The sequence below is a fragment of the Panulirus ornatus genome, chromosome 10, assembly GCF_036320965.1.
Source record: "Panulirus ornatus isolate Po-2019 chromosome 10, ASM3632096v1, whole genome shotgun sequence".
NCBI lineage: Eukaryota > Metazoa > Arthropoda > Malacostraca > Decapoda > Palinuridae > Panulirus > Panulirus ornatus.
Window position 1 is genome coordinate 56,900,193 of NC_092233.1, and position 27,287 is coordinate 56,927,479.

A 27,287-nucleotide genomic window follows, 5' to 3' on the forward strand; every position below is an offset into this window, starting at 1 on the left:
AAAACTCTTGATATAACATAAAAACTGTTATGTTTATTTGGAAATCTACAAAAGAAAAAGGTTTAATATAGAAGTAACATATCATTTTCTTTGACTTACTTGCAGCCCAGTACTTCAATGTTGGCAAACACCTGAGCCAAGCACACCAAACGGTCCTGAGGAATTCTTTTTTTATGTGCTTTCATAAAATCACGCTTCAAGGCCCAATGCTCTTCACTCTCATAAGCAGTGCGGTAAGATTCAATGTTCCATTTAGACTTAGCACTCATTGTGATGATTTATCTGAAGAACAAAATTTGAACAAACGATTAAACACCATAAATACAAAGTTTATAAGTTCTACAAAAGGAAAAAGTATTGTTTTTTAATTTCTATTTGCTAAAGATGGACACCACATTAAGGATCCAGCAACCAGCCGGTCATTTTCATGCAAATATTTAAATCAACAAATTCCAGGGAGCTTTCTCTAAAATCTATTCAACCAGTAATAATTAACATTTTACCAAATCATGTGTTAACTCTTTCAAGGTAATGGGCCAAGTAATATTTCTATCTTGCTCAGGGTATGGGGTCCAGGGGTACTGTTCAGGTGCTTCATGCTAGCACCAAACACATTTATATTTCTTTTAAGAAAAAATATCTTCACAGTGGTGTCCCACGAGTACATGATATATTCCCTGGGAAAATGTGGGTCAGGACCATTCCAATCCTTATGATTTTGGTGAAGAGCACTAGCCTTCACTGACCCCTCATGAAAAATCTTCAGGTGATCATAGCTGCTCACTCATTATTTAGGTCTGCCCTCCGCCAAACAGTAACCATCACCAGGATAATATCATCAACTCGCTCCCTTCCAACAACTCAAAAAAAAATTCATGATTCACTCATCAAAAGTGCCAACCACAGGCGGTCGCATTAGATACAGAGAAAAGTTAGCAAAGTGGGGAAAAAACATTACAAAACAAAAAAATGAAAAATGTGCTTCTACAGACATCATCCAAAGAAGAAAGGTATTTCAATTTTTGAAATTATATTTTCCTCCTTTCTGGTCTGTCCTGCAAGCATGATAGCATAGTCATGTGAAGGAGGAGAATCAAGAGAAAAATTATCTGATACAACTTAACCCAAATTAAAAAGAAAAACTTCAACAGTGAATCAGCAAAACACTGGAATCTAAATCTCCAGGAGGAATCCCCAGAGCCACACAAGGTAGATCCACAATGTCTAAGTTACCATCTGACAAAGGTGGAATAAAAATGCCAAAGACCCTTTTTCTTGATTTCCTCACTAAAAAGCTTCTGAGGAAGGCCGAGGATGGTGCAAGGCAAGACTATAATGGGGATGCTACCATCGATAATCCCCCGTGTGTATATTCAGTTGATGTTTCATGCCATTCAAGGAGTAATTTTCAAAACAGTGTAATATTTTAATGTGTTAACTTGCCTTGACATGAATGTACTCTATTAATGTACTAAGAACTATCAACCATAACAATCAATATCTATAATAGCCACATACTATACTGTGATACATGGAGAGTATTTTTACAGTACTTTATGAACAAAAATTACCTTGTATTTAAGCAAAAAAATATCTAATTCACATGTGCCAGTTCTCCAGCAAGTAACCTGATCATTAGCAAAATAAACTTTGTATTTTGTATATTATTAGCCCATAAAGTGTTGTTGATCCTGCACAGCCCTCTTCTATTCCACACGATTTCATAATTTCCTTCTCATTTTTCAACTTTATAAAAGTTTTCTCTCCTTCATAAAGACTATCTACAACATTTACTATTTTGAGTTAATTCTGTATTCCATCAAGTTTTTATCAACTTACCTCCCTAAACTGAATCGTACGCATTACTAAAGCAGTGGTTACTGCTACAGCAGTCAGTTATTTTGTTTCATTTCAAGAAAAATAATTCTTTATCTAAAAAAAACAATTTCAGAAACAAAAACAAAGAAGCATGGCACTGCATCATTGAGATGGAAATCATTGCAATGCCCTGTGAAATCTATGAGGAAGGAAATTAGGCATCTCTAAACCATACATGCAAGTTTTCTTATATTGCTTCTTCATTTGGATCATATATCAATTTATAATGGGAACTTCAGTGAAGGGCGCAAATGGGGAGGTGATAACAAGTAGTGGTGATGTGAGGAGATGGAGTGAGTATTTTGAAGGTTTGTTGAATGTGTTTGATGATAGAGTGGCAGATATAGGGTGTTTGGGTCGAGAAGGTGTGCAAAGTGAGAGGGTTAGGGAAAATGATTTGGTAAACAGAGAAGAGGTAGTAAAAGCTTTGCGGAAGATGAAAGCCGGCAAGGCAGCAGGTTTGGATGGTATTGCAGTGGAATTTATTAAAAAAGGGGGTGCCTGTATTACTGACTGGTTGGTAAGGTTATTTAATGTATGTATGACTCATGGTGAGGTGCCTGAGGATTGGCGGAATGCGTGCATAGTGCCATTGTACAAAGGTAAAGGGGATAAGAGTGAGTGCTCAAATTACAGAGGTATAAGTTTGTTGAGTATTCCTGGTAAATTATATGGGAGGGTATTGATTGAGAGGGTGAAGGCATGTACAGAGCATCAGATTAGGGAAGAGCAGTGTGGTTTCAGAAGTGGTAGATGATGTGTGGATCAGGTGTTTGCTTTGAAGAATGTATGTGAGAAATACTTAGAAAAGCAAATGGATTTGTATGTAGCATTTATGGATCTGGAGAAGGCATATGATGGAGTTGATAGAGATGCTCTGTGGAAGGTATTAAGAATATATGGTGTGGGAGGCAAGTTGTTAGAAGCAGTGAAAAGTTTTTATTGAGGATGTAAGGCATGTGTACGTGTAGGAAGAGAGGAAAGTGATTGGTTCTCAGTGAATGTAGGTTTGCGGCAGGGGTGTGTGATGTCTCCATGGTTGTTTAATTTGTTTATGGATGGGGTTGTTAGGGAGGTGAATGCAAGAGTTTTGGAAAGAGGGGCAAGTATGAAGTCTGTTGAGGATGAGAGAGCTTGGGAAGTGAGTCAGTTGTTGTTCGCTGATGATACAGCACTGGTGGCTGATTCATGTGAGAAACTGCAGAAGCTGGTGACTGAGTTTGGTAAAGTGTGTGAAAGAAGAAAGTTAAGAGTAAATGTGAATAAGAGCAAGGTTATTAGGTACAGTAGGGTTGAGGGTCAAGTCAATTGGGAGGTAAGTTTGAATGGAGAAAAACTGGAGGAAGTAAAGTGTTTTAGATATCTGGGAGTGGATCTGGCAGCGGATGGAACCATGGAAGCGGAAGTGGATCATAGGGTGGGGGAGAGGGCGAAAATTCTGGGAGCCTTGAAGAATGTGTGGAAGTCGAGAACATTATCTTGGAAAGCAAAAATGGGTATGTTTGAAGGAATAGTGGTTCCAACAATGTTGTATGGTTGCGAGGTGTGGGCTATGGATAGAGTTGTGCGCAGGAGGATGGATGTGCTGGAAATGAGATGTTTGAGGACAATGTGTGGTGTGAGGTGGTTTGATCGAGTAAGTAACGTAAGGGTAAGAGAGATGTGTGGAAATAAAAAGAGCGTGGTTGAGAGAGCAGAAGAGGGTGTTTTGAAATGGTTTGGGCACATGGAGAGAATGAGTGAGGAAAGACTGACCAAGAGGATATATGTGTCAGAGGTGGAGGGAATGAGGAGAAGTGGGAGACCAAATTGGAGGTGGAAAGATGGAGTGAAAAAGATTTTGTGTGATCGGGGCCTGAACATGCAAGAGGGTGAAAGGAGGGCAAGGAATAGAGTGAACTGGATCAATGTTGTATACCGGGGTTGACGTGCTGTCAGTGGATTGAATCAGGGCATGTGAAGCGTCTGGGGTAAACCATGGAAAGCTGTGTAGGTATGTATATATGCGTGTGTGGACGTATGTATATACATGTGTATGTGGGTGGGTTGGGCCATTTCTTTTGTCTGTTTCCTTGCGCTACCTCGCAAATGTGGGAAACAGCGACAAAGCAAAAAAAAAAAAAAAAAAATTAATTTATAAACCACATAATGCTCTACAGAATCCAAATAAGCACCAGGTGAATGTTTGATCAGGGTGATCAATTTTCAAATCATGTCAGGACACCCCGAGCATTCCTCCTCCTCATGTTTTGCTTCATAGACTTTGGTGAAACTAGTACTGGTATCAATAGATTCTTTACACACTCAGCTATTGATAAGGTGTTTCTACCACACAAAATTTTCCCCTCTAAGCCCTGCTCACTTTACAAGAAATGCATTTTTTAGGTTTATTTTATGCGTGTTCTTTCATGGAATCATTGTTTCTACGGTTAAGAATGACAGGTGTGGCATTTTTCTTTTTGAACCCATAAGACCTATCTATCAATACAAAATAACTCATTTGTGATAAGGTTATGAGGGGAAAGGAAATTGTGGGGGCTACAGAATAAATAAGATACCATTATAAAAAGATAATCAACCAGCCTATCATAATTCTATGTATGTCGTGTGGGTTCTTTCACTGATGAAATTTTATCAAAATATGCACTCCATTTAACTGCAACATGAATAATTTCGTTCAGAAATGATAACTTCAAAAGTCTAAAGAAATATAGGAATAAGACCCTATGAGGGACAGATCTTATTCGCATTAATTCAATCCCAATATCTTGATAGACTTCTAAACTTACCCAACATATCTGCAAAACTCAGATTCAAACATTACAATGGATGGCAGTATTAAAAGAAATGGATGTTATGAAAATAAATTTTAAAGAAAATTAGGCATTTCTAAACCCTATAGGTAAGTTTTCTTTTTGTATTTCAGCTTCAATCAATTTGAACATCAACTTATGATCTAAATAAAGCACTACAGAATTTAAATAAGCACCAGTTAAATGCTTCTGGACAATCTTCAGAGGGATGCTCACGTTTTAATGTCCTCTACCTACTACATGCATTGACGTTAGAAAATGGTAGCACACCATTGTCCAGTTAAATATTTCACTGATTTGAACAAAAGTGGTATGGATGCACCAATTACACTCTCAAATGTTTGTGTTTTTAATCCCTAATTCCTTCAAAGCCCTACTCACTTTTCAAGAACTCATAACTGATCGAGTTAGAGGTGCTGCGACTAAAATCCCTTACTTCATACCAACTCGGCACATTAACTGTATAAATTATATAATCAAGATATCACTAACCGTGTTCTGAAATTTTACCAAGCAAGCGCTTCTCACAGGATGAAAATACCTCAACTTTTTATATAAATATACAGTAGGCAACGGCATCTCCTTCAGTGAGGCATATGCATTTCGCCCACCTTAGTGTAATACTCTTATGCTTTAGTGAGTTTCTTTATGAAACTCACTCCCCATACTAACCAAATCTGCTAAACCATACAGGTGTAGCTTTCACTAGGAGTGTTATATACCTTTTGGGTAACCCTGCATTTTCCTCAACTTCACAACCCTCCCCATTATCACTTTGTGAGATTAGGAAAATGTTATATATCATAAAACGCCGGTGGAAATGATAGTGTGTGTACTTTGTAAACAAAGTGGAAAAGTGTAAGGTATAATGTTTAGTCCCATTTCACGAAAAAGGTAGGAATAAAATAATCAATTTAAAAGTCAGATCACAAAAATTGTGATACGATAAGTAGTTTTTTCCCCATTATGATGGAGTGGTGGAGTGATTATAAACACAAAATGACTCGTAGACAATCTCAAGAGCCACCGACCTAGTCCAACCCTCATTACTTTTGTCTAGGATGGGAATACAAGCTAACCAATGGGCTTAATTCTCACCCTATTCACTCCTTACAAACCCATCAACCATATCAGATGCTTTCACATACCTTATCCGGAAATTTCAAACTCGATAGGGATTGAAAAAGCGTTCAAGAAGGACTCTTGTCTCGTTAGAAGTCTTCCCACACGCGCTCTCACAGGAGGAGCATCGGCTAACGCTTGCCGTTGTTGTACACAACCAAGAGCGGCCACTCGTGACGTCACCCATAAAATGTTTTACTAAGTCTAGAAAGTATATCAAAAGTAAATAGAAAATTTGTAATGTTTTTTATATATATATATATATATATATATATATTTATATGTATATATATATATTTATATATATGTATATATATTTCATACTACGCCATTTCCCGCGATAGCGAGGTAGCGTTAAGAACAGAGGACTGGGCCTTTGAGGGAATATCCTCACCTGGCCCTCTTCTCTGTTCCTTCTTTTGGAAAAAAAAAAAACACTAGTCCGTGATAATAATTATGAAGGTGAAATGTCACTTCAGTGGTTGTTCATACCATTTTATATAACATGTACATTTTTTTTTTCTTATACTCGTGGCACTACATGTTTCGTGGAGACACTCCACTTCATTAGGTGCCAGTACTTAAGGAAGTTATTTAAATTCCAACATCACAACGGCGTACCGCCGTCTTGCATGTTATATAAAATTATTTGAACTGCTAAAGTGGATGAAGACAAGCAAGTAGGAAGATGAACAAGTGTATTTATGTATATATCTGTGTGTGTGTATGTATATGTGTGCATATGTTGATATATATATATATATATATATATATATATATATATATATATATATATATATATATATATATATATATACGCTCGTATACATATCAACATATGCATACACACACACACACACACACACACACACATATATGTATATATATATATATATATATATATATATATATATATATATATATATATATATATGTATATATATATATATATATATATATATATATAGAGAGAGAGAGAGAGAGAGAGAGAGAGAGAGAGAGAGAGAGAGAGAGAGAGAGAGAGAGGTGGGTGGGCCATTCTTCGTCTGTGTCCTGGTGCTACCTCGCTGACGCAGGAAACTGCTATCATGTATTTAACATTATACATAATCTCTGTTTCACGCATTAGCGAGGTAGCGCCAGGAAATAGACGAAGAATGGCCCATCCACTCATATACACGTATATATAAATACACGCCCATATACGCACATATACATACATATACATAACAACATATACATACATATAGACATATACATATATACACAAGTACATATTCATCTTTGCTTGCCTTCATCCATTCCTGTCGCTACCCCGCCCACAGGAAGCGGCATCGCTGCCCCCCACTTCAGCGAGGTAGCGCCAGGAAAACAGACAAAGGCCATATTCGTTCACACTCAGTCTCTAGCTGTCATGTGTAATGCACCGAAACCAAAGCTCCCTATCCACATCCAGCCCCACAGACTTTTCCATGGGGTAACCAGACACTTCAAATGCCCTGGTTCAGTTCATTGACAGCAAGCCGACCCCAGTATACATCATTTCAATTCACTCTATTACTTGCATGCCTCTAACCCTCCCGTATGTTCAGGCCCTGATCACTCAAAACCTTTTTCAATATATCCTTCCAACTCCAATTTGGTCTCCTGCCTCTCCTTGTTCCCTCCACCTCTGACACATATATCCTCTTTGTCAATCTTTCCTCACTCATTCTCTCCAAATGTCCAAAACCTACTCTCTCAATCACATTTTGTATTTCCACAAATTTCTCTTACCCTATCATTACTTACTTGATCAAACCACCTCACACCACATATTTTCCTCAAACATTTCCCTTCCAACACATCCACCCTCCTCTGTACAACCCATGCCTCGCAACCATATAACATTGTTGGAACTACTATTCCTTCAAACATACCCATTTTTGCTTTCCGTGATAACTTTCCTTCCACACATTCTTCATTGTTCCCAGAACCTTCACCCCTTCCCCCACTCTATGACTCACTTCCACTTCTATGGTTCCATCCACTGCTAAGTCAACTCCCAGATATCTAAAGCACTTTACTTCCTCCAATTTTTCTCCATTCAAATTTGCATCTCAATTAACTTGTCCCTCTACCCTACTGAACCTAATAACTTTGCTCTTATTCACATTTACTCTTAACTTTCTCCTCTCACACACCTTTCCAAACTAAGTCACTGACTTCTGCAGTTTCTCACATGAATCAGCCATTAGAGCTGTATCATCAGCAAACAACTGATTCACTTCCCAGGCCCTCTCATCCCCAACAGACTGCATACTCGCACTTCTCTCCAAAACTCTTGCATTTACTTCCCTAACCACCCTATCCATAAACAAATTAAGTGTGACAAGACATTAATGTAAATTAGGGAGAAATAGATATATGAAGAGCATGATACTGACATTATTAAATTGTTCTTATCACTTTACAACCATAATGGGTATTTCATGTACAGATGGAGTCTGTGTTGTTTTTAACCTTATTTTACCATGTAGATTATCAGTAATAGTTTCAGCTGGCCATTTATCATCCAGTTTTGTTTCATACTTGTAAAGATTGATTTCAAAGTTGTGAAAATTCAAAGATACTACATCGTCAGTGCACTTCCTTCATCCCCTTTACGCTCACACATTCCATACTCTCCTTAGGCCCCAGCTCACTCACTCTTCAACCATCCTCATAATCTCTTAACTACTTCTTTTGTCTTTCTCTTTACCTTAATTCCACTACATTCACACAACCTCATTACCTCCACTGCCAGGCTCCCCTACACCTATTAACCAAACGTTACCACCCTCCTTAGCACCTTCATTCCTCAAAGATATGTCCTCATTAAAACTCCTACAAAAATTACTAACTCTTAGTCTCCCATTACAATTACCCCAGCATCTTTCCCATATAGCTTCCCACTTTCCCACCCTGCTACACTCCTTCCTACTTTAATTCCATGTACCATCCTATGACCATTCAGCATCCTTAACCTCATTCTCTAGTTCCATCCCTAACTTTCCCCACCACCATACTGTAATTCTTCTTCCATCTCCTTGCTGCTGTACTCAACCTCCTGATTTGTCCCCATTTCAGTTCCTCCTCTTCTTCTCTTCCAAACAATATCCCCGACCTTTCTCCTAACAATCCCTTGTCACCTTCCTGCCTATCATTATCGTGACCATTTCACTTCTCCCCATAACAGTTTTAGTCATCCTTCTACTTATCCCCAGCCTCCATTTCCATTATCATCCTCTCTAAACTCCCTCCTACCCATCTCCAGTCTCCCTCCTCCTCATTTTTTGTAGTCAGCAAGGCAAAAGCAGACTTCAAGGAACTTTTTGATGCTCATGTGCCACCTGAAGGGAGGGAACAATAAAGAAGGCATAAGAATAGCTGACTGGACACAGGTAAACATATACTTGAATGTAAGTTCAGAGGGTGACCACTGTTAGAAAGTCGATGCCACTTCATGAGGTCTTTAAGATTTATAACCAAGGCTGGTCATGGGAATGTTTCCACAGTTTACTATGTAACAGAAATAAAGCAAAGTAATAAAGCAAAATAATACATGTAAACAGTTATGTCTCTCTCCATCACTTTTCACTTCTTTTTGTTCATATTGACTTTTCTTTTCCTAATTTTTTTCATTTATTTCTAACTTGTTTTTATAACTTTCACAAAGTTTCTCCCAAATTCTCAAGGCTTTTAAAAACACACAAGTAAAGAATATGAATGATTCACAACAGCCAATCAAAAGTTTTATTTCATAATACTGTACATTATAAATAGATATGAAAAAATACATGTGCTAAATGATATATCCAGTTATGCTTTTGAACCACAAAATTTTTTACCCAGCACAAATCTTTCAGAAGAATCACTTCTACTGGCTAAAGGCTTGACGACTTTAACAGTGCTGTAAAACTTTCCTATATCACTACTGAGATTTGAGTTTCTGTAGCCATCCCAGATCTGTCAAGAAGAATATGCAGATAAGAGCACAAACTAGAAGAGACCTTTTATACCAAATCATTAGATATAAATAATAAACTATGTAGGTATCAGAGTATGACCACAGACTTGGTAACCCATAAGAAAATGATAATCCATAAGCTGAGTACACAACACTACCTTATAATAATACATCCATGCACAGAATTACACATTAAATTGTACTGCATTACATATAAGGAGAGGTAGGTGCTATGTACAATCAGAAACACCTGGATGTTCTGGCTTTGAGTGAGAACTATCTAATTTGAAGTCAAAGTGGTTAAAATGGTTTGGGAATCTTGGTAGGAAGAGGTGTTGGCAAAGTCTAAAGTTAATGCCAGAGTAAGGGTAAAAGGGGGTGGCACTTTTGACAAAGGAGGAACTATGGAACTGTGTCAAAGATTTGAAGGAAGTGAGTTCAAAACTGATATGGGTTAAACTGAAAATAAACTACCTGTACAAGAGGCAGGTACTTTTAGATGCTTATGCACTTAATAGAGAGGAATGAAGAAGAATGGGCCACTTTTTGGGAGGAGCTGAATAAGCACTTTGACAATTTTGATGCAAGGGCCATACCTTGGTGCAAAGGAATCTGAATGCAAGAGTGGGTGATGCGGCAGTTAAGGGCATAACTTCGGGCATTGAGTACCAGGTGTAAATGAAAGTGAGGATCAGATAGTTGAGTCATATGCTAAAATAAGACTGATAATTGGGGTACTCAATTGAAAAAATATATGTACATATATGGGTGAGTGGGGTTGGGGGCTATCAGGCATTACTGGATTATGAGCTACTGATAAGCATGCAAATGGAAAGTTTTTGAACATGTTCATGCTGCAAGGGGCAGCTGGTCAGATGTTAAATAATTTCTTGGTGAGGGCAAATATGAGAGTTTGTATTGGTTTTAGGAAAAGAGGAAATGGTATGTGTAAAAGAGATTGTGAAAGTGAGTGAGCTTGAAATACAGGCCTGTGTACAGAGATACCAAAAGAGATTGCGTGAAATGTGACATACGGTGAGATTAAGTGAAACACGAAGAGCAGGAGAAGGGTAAAAGGCATCAAGGGAAGCAGAGCTGACATATGCAGGTGAAGTCTGTGGCATGTGGGAAACGGGTGTATGAAAAGTGTTGTGCATGGTGGGATGAGGAAGTTAAATTGCAAGCAGAAAAGAGTAGGGTGGTGTATGGTTGGTACCTGCATGGAAGGAGCACAAGTGCTTAGGTGTATAAGAGAAAGTAGCAGGAGGTCAAGAGAAATATGCAACGAAAAAAGAGGACAACTGAGAGGTGTGTTGAGAAATCATCAATTAATTTCAGAGAGAATAAGAAAATGTTTTCGAATGATGTGCATAGCATGAGAAGAATAAGAAAATCAAATGAGAGTGATAGTGAAGAAAGTAGATAAGAAAGTGGTTATAAGCATAGAAGAGGTGAAAAAGGGATTTAGTGAGTATTTCAAAATACTACTGCACATGTTGAATAATAGGAAAGTGGATGTGCTGTGTCCAGGTTAAGGTGTTGTGTAGGGTGAAAGACTCCAGCTGAATGGTTTGGTGATGAGAGAGGAAGCAGCAAAAGCCTTGTGTAAGATGAAAAGTGGCACAGCTGCTGGGTTGAAGGGACTGTTGTTGAATTTCTCAAGAAGAGAGTGAGTGTTGTTAATAGGTTATTCAGGTTACTTAGTGTTTGTATGAGGCAAGATGCATAATGCAAGTACAGAGCCCTTCTATAAAAGCAAAGGGAACATAAGTAAAGACATGATGAATATGGTAGAGTGATGACTGAGAGAGTGGTGTCATGCATGGAAGATCTGACTGGGAAGGAGCAGTGTGGTTTCAGAAGAAGTGTGGAATATGTGTTTGCTTTGAAGAATGTATTAGAAATATTTAAAGAAAAAAGTTAACTATGCAGTATCTATGGATCTGGGAAGTGTCTGACATGGTTGAAAGGAAAGCCTTGTGGAAAGTGCTACAAATATAAATGGAAAGTTATTACATGTAGTGAGAAATTTTTACTAGGGCAGTAAGATATGTGTGCTAGAAGGAACAAAGGAGGGTGAAAGGCTCATTATGGAGAAGGGTGTGATGTCCTGTGGTTGTTAAATCTGTTATGGATGGGGTGGTGAGGAGGTGAATCCAAGCATCTTAGAGCTTGGAGAAAGCTTGCAGCATTCTGGAGAAGGGGAGAGCTCGGAAGAGAACCAGTTGCTGTTTAGATTACTTGGCTCTGGTGGCATACTCAAGGGAAAACTTCAAAAGCTGGTGACACTGTTTGGTTGAGTTTCGGTGAAAGGAGAAAGTTGAAAGTGAATACAAACATAAGTACAGATATGAAATGCAGCAGGAAAATGAGACGTGATGTTTTGAAAGTAAGTCTGAACTGAAAGAATCTGGAGAAAGTGGATTTCTTTGGAATGGAATTGGCAGTAGACAGAACCATGGATAATGAAGTGTCACAACGTGGGAGAGGGGGTTAAAGTCCTGGGTACATTGAGGAGTGTGTGGAAGAAGAGATTAGTGTCTGTTACTGTGCATTAATCCCAATATTATTGAATGGATGTAAGTCTAGGTCCTGAATGCAAAAGAACAAAATAGGATGGCTAATTTGGAAAAGAAATACCTGAGGACAACATGTGACATGAGACAGGGTGATTGCTTGAAGAGGTCAGTTTAAGAGAGAGATGTAGCAGTACATGGAGTATGGTTGAGAGAGATGACCAAGGTTTGCTGAAATGGTTTTCCCATATGAAGAGGACAAGCAAAGAGAGACTGATTAAGAGGATATACATGTCAGAAGTGGAGCAAGTGGGCTGGGGATACTGAGGAGGATAGAGTGAAAGAGGCTCTGAGTTATCAGGGCCTAAATATTCAGGAGGGTAAGATGTGCACATGAAATGGAACAGATGGGACCAATGTCATATATGGGGTGTGAAGTGCTGTCAGTGGGCTGAAACATGGTATATAAAGCTATCAGAGTAATTAGGCATGACTGATGATGGGGAGCTCTAGCTTTAGTACAAAATACATGAAAGCTATAAAGTGGATGTAAGTTAGTGAGGCTGTTGTTTGTCTATTCATGACACTCCCTCACTGTGGAGGAATAGATACCGTGCATGAAAAATAAATGAAAAATCATATATACTTCAGTAGGTGCTACAAATTCTGGCTTATCACAAATTTGTTGGTGTTAGCAGCCAAAGAAGATTGCCAAAATTTGAAAAATTAGTAAAACATACAGTTTTTTTCCTTCTTTTCCAACATTTACCAGCAAATGTAAAGAAAAAAGTATGACCTATGCAGTATACCTTTCCATGAATTTCACTTTACTTGCACTTTTGATTCTCACACCATCTTATTTAATCTACACCCTATATTCATCAAAATCATACCTCTCTTACCATGTTCATTCTTCCCTCTTTCTCTTCTATACAGTGGTGTTATCATTACACCACCCAAGTCTTCTTAATCTATCACCCCAAAGCTGATTTTCTTGCTTTACTCTTACCCTTCAAATTAAATAAATCTTCCAAATACTGTATGCATATTTCAACTCTCACTAGGTTCATATAGCATTCCACTGAAGATGCATTCATTCTTAGAGGTAAATTATTTCTCATGTACTACTGAGTGAAAACTCAGTATCCAAAGACCACAAACTAAGTAAAACTGTCTTGTCAAAAAGCATTACCTTCCTATAAATACAAACCTTACAGAGAAAGGTGGCCTCCAAAGCAGAGTGCTGAATGGCAAATCTTAGCGCAGAATATGCAAGTGTGATGATATTCTCATGATCCAATTCCTTTGTGCCAGTAGCATTAGGTGCCATGTCAGAAAGCACTACATCGATCTGTGGTGAATATAAATGACATTAATTGCAGCCCCCTTTCCCTTAACTCAGTTTTTAAAAACTGTCATTGAAATGAGTAATATCTTTTATTCATGGGCAAAGAATCAGGAAGTTAAATTTCATGCCTGGTTCATATATAAACATTCAGGAATGATATACTTAAAACCCTAATGAATATAATCCCCCCACCTCATAGCCTTAGAAATATAGGTTTTGAAGTTTGAAAAAACCCTTTCTGTCTGAGCTGGTGTCCAACAAGCACAAAGATATCTCTTGGATATTTGAAAGGTAACATGTTCTAACACCCTGTCCAACCAGTGGGTACTGCTGGCTATCCCTCATTTCAAGCCCATCCTCAACCAATCAGAGTTCCTTACAGTGATGGTGTCACCAACTCACTCATTCTATGGAACCAGGCAGCTTAGATTTAACAGATCACATTTTTGTCAACCCAAAAGCAATCACCACTGGTAAAGAAAAATGCTTTTGAAAAGACAAGATAAGGTAGGGCAGATAGAGAAACCTCAAAATTTTTTCTTAAGACACTGACTTGGAGAAAAAAGTTCCCAGACTTTAAAAACCCCATTTCTCTCCCAAGCTAGTTTGTTCTGCTAACAACAACAGCATACCTAAGAAGAAGGATGGCTAAGAAAACACTTTCAGGTAAAAAGACAACACTAAAAAGTGAAAACAAATACCCTCTAATGGTGAGTCAGAGGCACAACAGAAACCAATTCTACTGATGGATGAATTCCATGCCATGTAGATTCTATTCACCATGTCTTAATGATAAAACTACCTGATGAAGGTGTTGAGTGAATGCTAAAGCCCCTTTTGTTTATATATTCTGATGATAGGTTTCTATGAAAGGCTAAGGGAGAGGTCACCTTCCTTACATCTTGAGTTACAATGTAAAGATCAGGGTGGGTAAAATGAATTTCTAAAATATAGATGTCCCTTACCTAACGGGGTTTCATAGTTTCCTGAACAAAGAAATAAGTATTCCCTTTGAAAAACTCTGTTTACCAAAAGACTTGAAAGATTTTACTGAGCAAAAAGTGCTATTTTCTTAAAGTAGTCTTCTAAGAGTTGATGACAATGCTATTCGTAGAATTAATAATTTCACTCTAAACCAAGAATCTAGAGTTTGATTTATACTAATCCCTAAGTTAGCTTCAAATAGATTTTCCTTGTATGGACATTGCATATGCTTCACTAATACAGAGATACAGATTATATTGGCCAAAAACTATGAATATCTTCCAAGAGGTAATGAAAAAGGGCTATTTATAGACTTACCAATAACAGTTTCATACTTAATCAAAAATTATAGGCTTGGTTGTTTTTTCACCCATAAATCATCATAGAGGGAAACTAGTCATCGTAAAGAGACATTGACAAGCTTACAGCAAAAAAACTTTGAGTGTAAAAATGTATAAGATCTCAGGAAGGTTTTACTTGGACTGCATTAGTGAAGCAACCAGTTCCTTCAAGATGAAGTTTACCCCAAAAAAGGCCTAACAGACTGATAAAAATGTGGGTTCTTGAAAGGTTCTTATATGAGGTAGGGTGTTACTAGCCTACTATTTATCATGACAAAGGGTTAAAGAAGAACTCCAAAATAAGGCCTGTCACATTTAAATACTATCATTAACTATTTGTAATGTACAGGGACAGAGTTTTACACTCATGAGGACCCATCCCTTGAAAATTCTCTACTGTCATAAGACTTATCAATGTATGCTGTCTGCATCCACAATCATTCTATTCCATTGATATTTGGATGCTTCATCCCTACATCTCTCAAAGAACATTCACTGTCCATGTCATTGATCTGATTTAGAAACTTAAAGGTCATGATCAGACCACCCTTCACTCTTCCAAGGTGGGTAAATTTAAAACCTTTAGCCTTTCCCTGCAACTTAACTTTCTTAATTCTAGTATCCATCTTTGTTGCTTTCCTCTGGACCTTCTCTTTTAACTCCTTGTGCTTCTTTACATGGCCTGACCAAACTTGAAATGTACATTCTAGTGTTGGCCATATAGAGAACAGGAACAGCTTACTAACTATGCCCTAATCTATGTACTTGAAAGCTATTCTGATATTTGCCAGAAGTCAGTTTGTCTCCTTTACTGTTCTCCTATGTTAAAATGGACACAAGTATGGATGCATGATTCAGCTCAATCTTCAGAGTAGATAATCAATAATGATTTACCTCATCAAGAATAATCAAAATCAAATGCTTTCTCTTCACCACAGTGCTACTTCTTTCTTTAGCTGTTATCACTTTAGCTCCTACTCTTAAGAGTTGGCTGCTCATGTACCTTCTTCTCTGGTAGCAAAAAATTCTCCTCTATGTCCTACAGATAATGCACGATCATTGGCAATTTCAAGAATAACCAACACTTTTTTCATTTGCTCCACAGCAAAATAATTAATCTGCAGTACCTGGAGATGACATAACATTCTGATAATTCATTAAATCCTATATTAGTGCATAAAACATACAGTTTATTCACCTATAATTACCATAGGATCCCTTCTCTGAAATGGGCCTGGTGTTACCCATGATCCTCTTTCTAGGGGCTCCTGCAACCTAAGGTTATGCTACACTCAGAGGATGGGATAGGATGAACTCCTTTGAAGGGAAAAGTCCACTAATAATGCTGTACTCTGTTTTGTCTACTGATGGTGATTCAGCCTCACTAAAGGTAACTTTTCACTCAAACTGTAACCTCAAAAAGCGAGAGTATGATATCGTTAATTACATGTATAATGTTGTAAACAATCACAAAATATATATTACAGTAATTCCTACCTTTCTGCCATCAAGTAATTTCAGTATTTTTTGTTGAGTTTCCTGTAGAGTGAAATCGTGTCCCCCAATAATAATTGCACCAGGCACTGGATGAACAGGATGAAGATCTACACCAATCACAGTTCCCTGAGGCTTCTTAATATCTGCAGATTATTGAAATAACTCTAGTTGTGAACAATGACTTCTGTGTTCTATAATTTGAGGAAGGTGGGCATCCCTGATCTGTATGTTAGCATTCAGGGCTGGAGCTGGGGAACCCAGCTCTGTGATAAATGGTGCATGTTATGTACTGGGAAGGGAGTAATGGTAAAAGACAAACTTACAGATGTGTTTTTCATGAAAATAGGAGCAATTTGAAAAGTTTACTCATATTTTTGTATGTAGTTACATTTCATTTGATCAGTCACATGCTTATATCTAGAGACTAAAGCGTAAACCCTCCTGCCCTTGTACTCCAGTTTCTAAAAGTTGGCATAGAACAAGAAGCTAAGTAGGGAGAACTCATCGTTCTCAAAGGCTCAAGGTTGGCTGTCAGTGTGTTTGGATGTGACCCTGTTGAGGAGAAGGGAGAGACAGGTAGTTTGTTTGAGAGGATCCTGATATTCTAGCTCTAAGTGAAACAAAGTTCAAGGAAAGGGGAAAAAATAGCATGAAAATGTCTTATGGGTAATGTCAGGAGTTAGAGTGGGGGCTTGAGCTAAGGAAGGGGTAGCACTTCTGCTGAAGGAGGAATTGTGGGAATGTGAGGAAAAAGTGTAAGGAAATGAGCCCCAGACCAATCTGAGTAATAACAAAAGTGGATTATGAGAGGTAGTCCATTGCTCGTGCTAATGATCCTGGAAACAATCCTGGAGGAAGGTATACATAAGAGCATTTTGTGAGGAGTTGAATGAGATTGTCAGCAATTTTGAAATGAGGGATCGAGTAATAGTGATAGGTAGTATGAATGAAAGTGATGTGACTAAAAATGGTAAATAGTTTGTAGCGTGCTGAAAAAGAACTGCTGACTGGGAATACCAGGTTTTAAAAGATGGGCGTACATGATTATACACGAGTGAACAGGGGAGTTGGTGAGCAGGCATTACTGGATTATGTACTAAATGATAGAAGTGCAAAAGAGAGACTCTTGCATGTGAATGTGCTGAAAGGGGCAACTAATGGGATGTCCAGTTATTATGTGGTGGAGGTAAGGGTGAAGATTTGCGAAGGCTTTAAGAGGAGGGAAAACTATATGGATGGAAAGAGGAAGGTTAAGTCAGTGAGCTTAGAAAAGAAGCTTGTATGAAGAGATACCACAAGAAACTGAGCATAGAATACAATAGGTGAAAGTACATGAAGCAAGGGATTGGATATGGAATGGAATATATTAGGAGAAGCATTGCTTCTAAGTGTGAGAGAGGAATGTATTCAGGGAAGCACTTCTTACAAGTGGGAGAGAAGTGTATGGCATTCAGATGATGGGAGGTGGGCCTATTAAAAAGATCAATGAGAAGTGGGATCAGGAAGTATGTTAGAAAGAATAGTAAGAAGTGGGATGAGGAAAGCAAGTTACTAGTAAAATATTAGAGAGAGATGTATGGGTGTTATCTGCAGGGAAGGATTTTAATAGAATTACATGAAAAAGCAACCTGAGGGCAAGAGGAAGGTGCAGGGGCTGAAAAAGAAGGCAAATAAAAGTTGAGGGGGGAAAATTTCACCAAACTTTTTGGGAAAATGGGATGATTTTCTGGAAGGAGAACATATGGGAATATCAGTGAACGGGTAAAATGGGGAAGTGGTAACAGATGGAGATTAAGTGAAGAGGAGGTAGAGTGAGTACTCTGAAGGACTGCTAAATGTGTTTGATGACAGAGTGGCAGATATGAGGTGTATGGGCACGGAGGTATGCAAAGTAAGACAGATGTGACAAATGCTCTGTTGCAAAGAGAAGAGGTAGTGAAAGCCTTGCATAAGACAAACTGTGGGAATGTAACAGGAGTCAATGGAGCTGCAGTTAAATATTAAGAAAGGGAATTGCAGTTAAATATTAAGGAAGGAATTGTGTTGTTGATTGGCTAATTATGATTTTTCAATGTATGTGAGGCTCATGATAAGGTGCCTGAGGATTGGCAGAATGCCTGTATAATGCAAGTATATAAAGACAAGGGGGACAAAACTGAATATTCAAAAAACAAACATATAAGTTTGTTTAGTGTACCAAGTACCAAGGGAGTTTTATAGGAGAGTGGTGACTTAGAGGGCGGTGGTTTGCACAGAATATCAGACTGTTGGGACAAACAATGTGGTATCAAGATTGGAAGAGAATATGTGGATCAAGTGTTTGCTTTAAAAAATGTGCATGAGAAATACCTAAACAAACAGAAGGATTTGTATGTGGAATTTATGGTCTTGAGACAACTAATAATCAGGTTGATAAAGATGCTTTGTGAAGGCTGTTATAAATCAGTGATATATGAGGAAAGCTACCAGAAGCAGTAAAGGAGTTTTTGCCAAAAGATTAAGGTGTAGAAAGACAGGTTGGTGAGTAGTTCCATGTGGTGGAGGGTTTGTAATGGGAGTGTGTGATGTCATGATGACTGACTGATTTGAACATGGATGGGGTGGTGTGGGAGATAAATGCAAGGATTTTTGAGAAAGTGGCAAGTCTGTAGTCTACTGGGTGCAGGAAGGCCTGGGAGGTGAGTCAGTTACTGTTTGCTGATGGTAGAATGCTGGTGGCAGATTCAACTTAGAAACTGCAGAAGTTCATTTCTAAGTTTGAGAGAGTGTGTGAAAGGAGAATCTTCAGAGTAAACGTGAATAAAAGCAAGATTTTAAGGTTCTGCAATGAAATCTAGCTAGGATGAAAGGACTAGTGCAAAGTGCTCACCACTTCTTTATTTGATGTATGACTGATCTTCTTAGCTGCCACCTGCATTACATAACTGTCAATTTTTGGTTCATCTGGGACTGATTTTAACCATATGTCATTTTCTTTTAAATGTTTCTGTAATTGTTCCATGCAGTACATTCAATAATCGTTCTAGTTTCCTGGCTGGACTGTCACATAGTTTTGTCTGATTTATTTTTGCTATGTTCCTATGTATTCTTGAGGACTAAGCAACTCTGTATCTCCCTGTTGAAAGGCTTTCAGGCTTAGCACATTTTCTCTTATTTCTTAATCTTTATGAACTCTTTTCTTTCGTGCTATCTGGAATGTACATTTGAATGGAGAGAAAACATAGATAAAATGAAGTGTTTTAGATACCTGGGAGTGGACACTGCAGCAAATGGAAACATGGAATTCCATGCTGAAGTGAACCATAAGGTCAATAAGGGGGCAAAGGTCCTAAGCACACTGAGGAATACACACAAACACACACATATAGTATTTATCAAGAGTATACGGCATGTGCATGAACAGAAAGAAAGGAGAGTGAGTGGTTTCAAGTGAAGGTTGGTCTGTGTGATGCAACCAAGGAGTAAATGCAAGGGTCTTGGAGAAAGGGAAAAATATGCATTCTGTAGGAGGTGGGAGTGGCCTGCAAAGTGAGACAGTTGTTTGGTGATGACACAGCATAGAAGTTTATGACTGAGTTTGAGAAAGTATGTGAAAGATGGAAAATGAACTGTGATCTAACTTTGTGGACATGCCCAGCTTCCTGAGCACTCTGGGAGTCCCATAGAAAAGAATTCTGTAGAAGGAATGTAAAAGAATATATATCCATATTCATACAATATATGATACAGACGAAAAGTTTCATCCACAAAAATACTCAACTCTTAGGAAGACTATTCACTCCAGAGACAGCTACCTGAGTCCAAGCACCTGGAGCTGCTCCACAATCTACTACCATCTGACCAGGTTTAAAGATCTTGTGCCGTTCATCTATTTCTAGCAGTTTAAATGCACTCCTCGCTCTGGTAAAAACAAAAGTTGTCATATTGTCTGTTTCTTCTCCATGCCTTTATTGTCCATTTTTCCAAAGTTCTAGCAAAAATATTTTTACACTTACAGAACAAAATATTCATAATGAAATAAAGATTAAAGGTATATAAATAAATTCAGCCTTTCAAAATCTGAGTACAAGCAGTGGTGAAGGTGCCTTCGTAGATAAAAATGGATAGTGCGCTGCCACATGTGTACTGAAACATATCTTGTCTTTGCTAATTGATGCAATTAATATATTTTACTTTTATTGTTATAATCAATACAATTAATACACAAACTTTAAAAATAAATCACTCTCTCTCTCTCTCTCTCTCTCTCTCTCTAACAATCAGTTGATATACAATGATGAGATGTAGCTAAGGAGCAATTTGGTATATCAAGTGAGTGTTATATTTCTTTATTGTATCTCTCCTGATGATGTGATTATTACAAGAAAGTGCAGTTAGGAATTTATCGTATATCATTTCCCTGTGGACTCATAGGGTTGAGGGACAAGTTAACTGGGATGTAAGTTTGAATGGAGAAAAATTGGAGGAAGTGAAGTGTTTTAGATATCTGGGAGTGGACTTAGCAACAAGTGGAACCATAGAGATGGAAGAGGATCACAGGGTGAGGGAGGGGTTGAGAGCGATGAGGAATGTGTGGAAGGAGAGAACACTATCTTGGAGAGCAAAAATGGGTATGTTTGAAGGAATAATAGTTCCAACAATATTATACAGTTGCAAGGCATGGACTATAGACAGGGTTGTACATAGGAGGGTGGACGTGTAAGAAATGAAATGTTTGAGAACAAAATGGTGTACAAATAATGCCGACTGATTATTTGGAAAGATATTTCCTTAAGTTTATATACAGGTAAACATGTTAATGTACATGTTAATTTCACTTGACAATTCAACTTATTTATAATCAGCCCAAGACCAATTTCTATCAATAGTGGCCTATGAATGTGCCAAATACAGTCTGGGGCATTTCAAAATCCTGAGTACAGTAAACAGGAGAGTAGCATTTAAGAAAGCAACTTAAACAGAGTTTCCACACCCTTCACTCATATTTTTCCAACTAAGCTACTCAGTAACAATCAAAATGCCATATGGAATAGTATATCATTTTGCACTCCCGAGGTAGCAAAGAAAATGTAAAAAAATGTTCTATACAGATTTCTGTGAATAATGTTCATACAGAGATTTATATAAACAATGGAAAACATAACACTGGCATTATAACACAATTGCATGGAGAGATGTGCATATATAATGCCATTAAGAGGGATGCATCATATGACGGGGAGTGCTGCAGCCTAAACATTTATTCATTTGGCAATCTCAACATGCATATAAATCATGTGTTACTGTGTCAATAATGTACATATTTCTTTTTTTTTTTAGAAAAAGTTTTTAATGGAAAGACAAAAAACTTTTTTTTAGATTTAATGAAAATTCCCACACTGAGGACACACTAGACATCTAAAAAGCCTGCTGACAGTGGGTTTAAAGGATAGTTATTAAATGAGCAAATATGCAACACACGTCATAAGTGTTCAAGAGATAAAATTACATGACACGATGTAACAAAATTAACAAAATTCAAGACATGACTTTAGATTTCATTATGCAAGCATTCTGCTTTTATCTTTTATACTTGCAAGCTAAAGATATCAAATATCTCATAAAATAATAATATGAGGCTATCAAAACTAACCTGAATTGTTTATACTTTGCAAGCTTCACATAAGGATCATTCAGCTGTCTGGTAAGCCAATCTTGTGAACTTTTACTTCGTCCTTTTAAGTTTTTTGGAATAATCTTGTTTTTGATGCACGAAGTGCCGAAGTGATATGTCTGTAACACATTCCATGGGCTTGCAATCTTGTTTTTGATGCATGAAGCGCAGAAGTGATATGTCTGTAACACATTCCACAGGCTTGATCTCATCTTTAAGCTAACTGAAAATTAAAGACCTGAGTCTTACTGTTTTGCTGATTTCTTTTTAATAACTGCTTCTCCCTCCTTACAGCAAGCCAACATCTGGAGCAAATGAACAAGAGCCTTATTTTCACACACCTACTCTCTAGCTGTCATGTATACCTAGAACCTTTCATTCATATCCAAAGCCCCAAAGTCTCCTGTGTGGATTACCACAGCCACTTCATATATCCTGGTTTAGCCCACGAACTACATGTTGCCTCCCTAAATACCACACTGATCCAGTTCATTCTGTCCCAGCTATATTTCTAAGCCTCCTAAATATTCAAGCCCCAGTACCCCAAAGCCTGCTTCACTCCATCCTTTCATCTCTTCCTTCTCCCCCTTCCCTTTCGTTCTTCCATTTTTGACACACAAATTCCCTTTAGTCAGCCTTTCTTCATTTATCCTCTGCATATTTCCAAACCATTTCAAGAAACCCTAGTCTGCTCTCTCAATCAGACTGTACTTATTACCAGACCTCCTTTTTACAATAATTCCCTACATGACCAACAAGCCTCACACCACACATTGTCCTCAAGCATTTTATTTCCACCAAATCCACTCACATCCTTCTGTCTGTATTCAGGCTAAAAAACTGCATCCCTTAAGCACTGCTGGGATTACTATAACTTCAAACATAACTATTTTTGCTCTAAAAGACAGTAACCTCTCCTTCCACACACTCCTTAATGCACACAGGAACTTGTACCCATTTCAGCCCCTAAGGTTCCATCTGCTGCTATGTCAACTCCCAGGTACCTAAAGCACTAAACCTCCTCCAGATTCTCCCTATTCAGACTTAATCTTAAACCAAACTGTCTAATTCTCATATTGCACCTCATTACCTTACTTTTTATTCACAGTTACTCTCAACTTTCTCCTTTCAGACACTCTCCCAAACTTTGTCATTACCTTCTGGAGTCTGCTGCCAGAGCAGGGTCATATGCAAAAAGCAACCATTTCATCTCCCACACTCTCCAACTTCAGCATACTGTAGACCTACCCCTCGTACTAAAACCATTGCATTCAACTCTTTCATCACCCTATCTGCAAACAGACAACAACTTTCATGAGATAACACACCAATAATGATGACCCACCTTCACAGAGAACCTCTTACCCAGCTCTCTTCCCACCCATACATATGCCATATTCACCTAGAATAAACTCCTCACTTCCAAAAGTACCTTTCAATTCAACCCAAATATTCATCGCACCTTCCACAAGGCCACACTGTCAAATCCATCATATGCCATATGCTTTCTCCAGATCCACAAATACTACACCACATACAATTCATTTTCTTTCTTCAAGTAGTTTTCACACAAATTCTTCAAAGCAAACATCTATTGCACAGCAACAAATTGAAGGTATCAAAAAAACATCTCACTTGCTTCAAGAGGCATTCTGGGATGGAAGAAACAAAGTAATTAAATCTGCAGTAAAACCTTGGAACATATCAAGAGGATATTGAACAGAAAAGAGCCCCTTAAGAAAGATGGATAGGCTATTTAATGTACTGTACTACAATGTTGAATAGAATACCCCCATGAAATAAACAGAAACATTCAAAAGAATCCTGGAAAATGGCCAAAAAATACTTCAAGAAGAGTCCAAGATTTTGAACTTTTTATTCTGAGGCAGAGTCTGTGAGCAAATAAGATATTCCCTGAGAAATATCAGAGTCTGGCTTATTTCAGACCCCCAAATGTTAGTGAGGAAAGCTTGGTTTTAATAAATTCTTCCTGAACTGATCCACGGATCACTAGGGCTCATTGAATGAATGGCTCAAATTCACCTCAGCCAATCAGCAACTGGCACCAGGTGGAATCACACATAACTCCCTCACTTTACTGCAAGTTGCAGTGCCAACCCAAGATAAGTCTCAAAAAAAATGTCTTTTGAAAAAGAGGAAGGGAAGGCTGGGTAGGGCTTGAAAACAATAAAATTGCTCAAGGAGAGAAAAAAGACTTTCATTCTTTAAAACCAAATTTCTTTTCACAGTGGTCTGTCCACGAGCAAATAAAGGCATACCCACATGTAGGATAAGGATCAGATGAAAACTTTTCAAGTGACTTTGACAAAGCAAAGAATATCAAATAACTTCATCGGTGACTTGAATGTGAATTAGAATGCGACTCTCTTGGAGAAGGGATCTCTAGAGCCTTTGAGAAAGACACCACATCCAAAGTATGGTACCATTCAACAAAGTGTGAAAAGAGCTCCTTTAATTCATTTCCATGTATGAAAGATATCTAGGGGAGGCCAAGGTACAACCCATCTTCCTCCAATCATGTCTCTAGCATAAAGACCAAAATGAACCAGCAAACTGAATCTCTTGACCTACTTTGAAATATTTTTTGCTCAAGGTGTACCAGAGTACACAATTAAATGATCCCATCCATAATCACTGGTGAAATCAAAGGGGTCTCAAAGGGATTTCACTGTGCACTGAAGCACTCAACAAAACTATTTAAGAATGGCTGACAAGGGAACCAGTCATACATTTAATGATTTTGTTCATGACCAAAAAACTGCAGAATGGAATATTCTGACCCCAAAAAGATCATGAAAAAATACATAAATTCTTGTGATTAAACAGGGTTTTGTAATTCACTAACCCTCACTGACCAACTCTCCTTTCAGAACCCAAAGTTATAAGGAAATAGTTTTCAAAAAAAGGATGCTGAGGAAATAAATCAGAAAATTATTACACTGAAATGGACTTAAAGAGCTCCAATGTAGGATGAGGGGGAAAGGTAACTGGTCTCCATAGCAATAAAGATTGGAAAAGGTTATCCCTGAGATGCCTTTGCAATTCTCAATCTTGAATGCGACATTTTTAATTCGTTGAATGCAAGTAGCAAAATGTGACACAAACGTATAAAGCAAACACCTCTAAAAGATCAAATTTACATGTTAATTTTAAAATTTTGGATGTCATTAATCAATAAACTCCTTCTACACTAATTTGTTTTTTTTGTTCAAAGGTATTGGTATAAATTTGAAAGGGTAATTTAGTATGCATAAAGGTTTTTATTACGAAAACCCTACCACACGCATTTTATCTCAGCCTAAGAATTTCAGAAAAAAATGCTTAATCTGAAATTGACAGTACTCCAGCTATCGAGGTTTATATTCGTTCTGATTTCTATGTCACTGACACTTACATTGACCCCCACATAGTCCTTGACCATCATATCCCTCCCCACTATCGATTCATCATTATTATCATTGCATATAAAAAAAGGAAATCCTCCGAATCATGTGGGGACCTCTAATATAGACCACTTCCACTATTTGTCCATTGATGAGAAAGTCTTAAAAATTAATATGATATTACTGCAACTACGTTGAAATCTAACCTTGGAATATAACTGATTTCTTTTTTCTTTTTTTTTTTGGCATTTGAAGCTCCGTCCTGTGAGTAACACTATGACAACAAATCAGTCAAATATGAAGGGGGGAGAGAGAGAGAGAGAGATAATGAAGTCAAGAGAAAATTATGGGGTTAATTTTCGTAATACACGTAGATATCAAGAGAATCAATAAAAAAACGATCTAAATGAGACACATGAACAAGAGATTAATAACTAAAGGTACTTGTAACGCCTGGGGGAAGTCTGCCAATCATTTGGCCATACTCAGTCAATCTTGAGCCAGCATTTAAAGGACATTCGCCTTTGTTTATGTAAACACCGATTGGGAACCAAATTAAATCCTGATATTCCATTAAAAAAAAGGACTGATAAGGTAACCGCACAAAAGTGATTTCTATATTTTTTGTTGGTAAGGATAATGCTACTCCGATCATTAGCTTTAATAGAAAAGATTATATTCAGTGTTTTAAACTTTCAATTCTGTTTTGGGTTCGGTCATATGGTGGCTGGAAGCGCGCACCTTTGACGATCTAGGATCAGCTGATCTTGAGCATGGCTGCAACTGTTTCTGTTTCTAAGGTAAAGACAAGATAGTTTTGTAGATATTTGAATAACAACTTGTAGTATCTCACTGAGATTATAGTAAGAATTTTGAATTGAATCCTCTTGAGGTTTCGTAAGTGGATGTGTTGTGGGAATTGTGAAGGCAGTTCATTTTGCTATCAGTTCATTATTTTGTTCTCTTCCATAGGTTTAAAGATCATGTTTATGTGTGCATTATTGTGTTCTTTAGGCTGTAAGTTCCAGGATAGAAAAGTTATGCTTATCAGTGTTTAGGAAAGTTTGTACCTTCCATTGGAAAAGTATTTAAGGAGGATTACATTAAAAATATGTATTTTTATATACTTTAGCTGCTATCCTCTTTTGAATATTTATACAAGTACATTAAATATGTATTTTGCTAATTTTTAATTTATGTTGACTTATATGGCACAGGCGACTTAGGCCCTAATCAAGGCCATCTTATTAATGTTTTATATATTTATTTATTTTTATTTTTTTATTTTGCTTTGTCGCTGTCTCCCGCGTTAGCGAGGCAGCGCAAGAAAACAGACGAAAGAATGGCTCAACCCACCCACATACACATGTATATACATACACATCCACACATGCAAATATACATAGCTATACATCTCAACGTATACATATATATATATATATATACACACAGACTTATACATATATACACATGCACATAATTCATACTGTCTGCCTTTATTCATTCCCATTGCCAACCCACCAAACATGAAATAACAACCCCCTCCCCCCTCATGTGCACCAGGTAGCGCTAGGAAAAGACAACAAAGGCCACATTCGTACACACTCAGTCACTAGCTGTCATGTAATAATGCACCGAAACCACAGCTCCCTTTCCACATCCAGACCTCACAGAACTTTCCATGGTTTACCCTGGACGCATCACATGCCCTGGTTCAATCCATTGACAGCATGTCGACCCCAG

General features: G+C 37.7%; 3 protein-coding genes across 6 annotated transcripts in view; 1 reads left to right on the forward strand and 2 right to left on the reverse strand.

Moving 5' to 3' along the window:
* LOC139750962 (uncharacterized) overlaps positions 1–5,980 on the reverse strand; it is a 40,391-nt gene extending 34,411 nt beyond the window's left edge. Inside the window, exons 1-2 of the mRNA XM_071665916.1 lie at positions 5,840–5,980; positions 100–282 (exon numbers count right to left, since the gene is read on the reverse strand). Coding sequence (XP_071522017.1) covers positions 100–269 — 170 coding nt within the window. The 5' untranslated portion in view covers positions 270–282; positions 5,840–5,980. The remainder of the gene's footprint in view (positions 1–99; positions 283–5,839) is intronic.
* A 3,593-nt stretch (positions 5,981–9,573) lies between these two features.
* On the reverse strand, positions 9,574–26,123 carry Mrm2 (Mitochondrial rRNA methyltransferase 2). Of its 4 annotated transcripts, none has more exons than XM_071665918.1 (6): positions 25,989–26,123; positions 22,120–22,363; positions 20,248–20,387; positions 16,488–16,630; positions 13,528–13,668; positions 9,574–9,800 (listed from the first exon to the last, which is right to left on the reverse strand). In XM_071665918.1, the coding sequence occupies exons 1-6, from the start codon at positions 26,116–26,118 to the stop codon at positions 9,654–9,656; spliced, it is 945 nt and encodes a 314-aa protein (XP_071522019.1). In that variant the 5' UTR covers positions 26,119–26,123; the 3' UTR covers positions 9,574–9,653. The 4 variants fall into 4 exon arrangements, with proteins under 4 accessions (XP_071522019.1, XP_071522022.1, XP_071522023.1 ...); XM_071665921.1 differs by having other exon boundaries at positions 22,120–22,378; positions 25,989–26,078; XM_071665922.1 differs by having other exon boundaries at positions 26,030–26,077.
* Positions 26,124–26,198: 75 nt separating this feature from the next.
* Positions 26,199–27,287, forward strand: part of Orc3 (origin recognition complex subunit 3) — a 36,839-nt gene continuing 35,750 nt past the window's right edge. Inside the window, exon 1 of the mRNA XM_071665917.1 lies at positions 26,199–26,344. Coding sequence (XP_071522018.1) covers positions 26,318–26,344 — 27 coding nt within the window. The 5' untranslated portion in view covers positions 26,199–26,317. The remainder of the gene's footprint in view (positions 26,345–27,287) is intronic.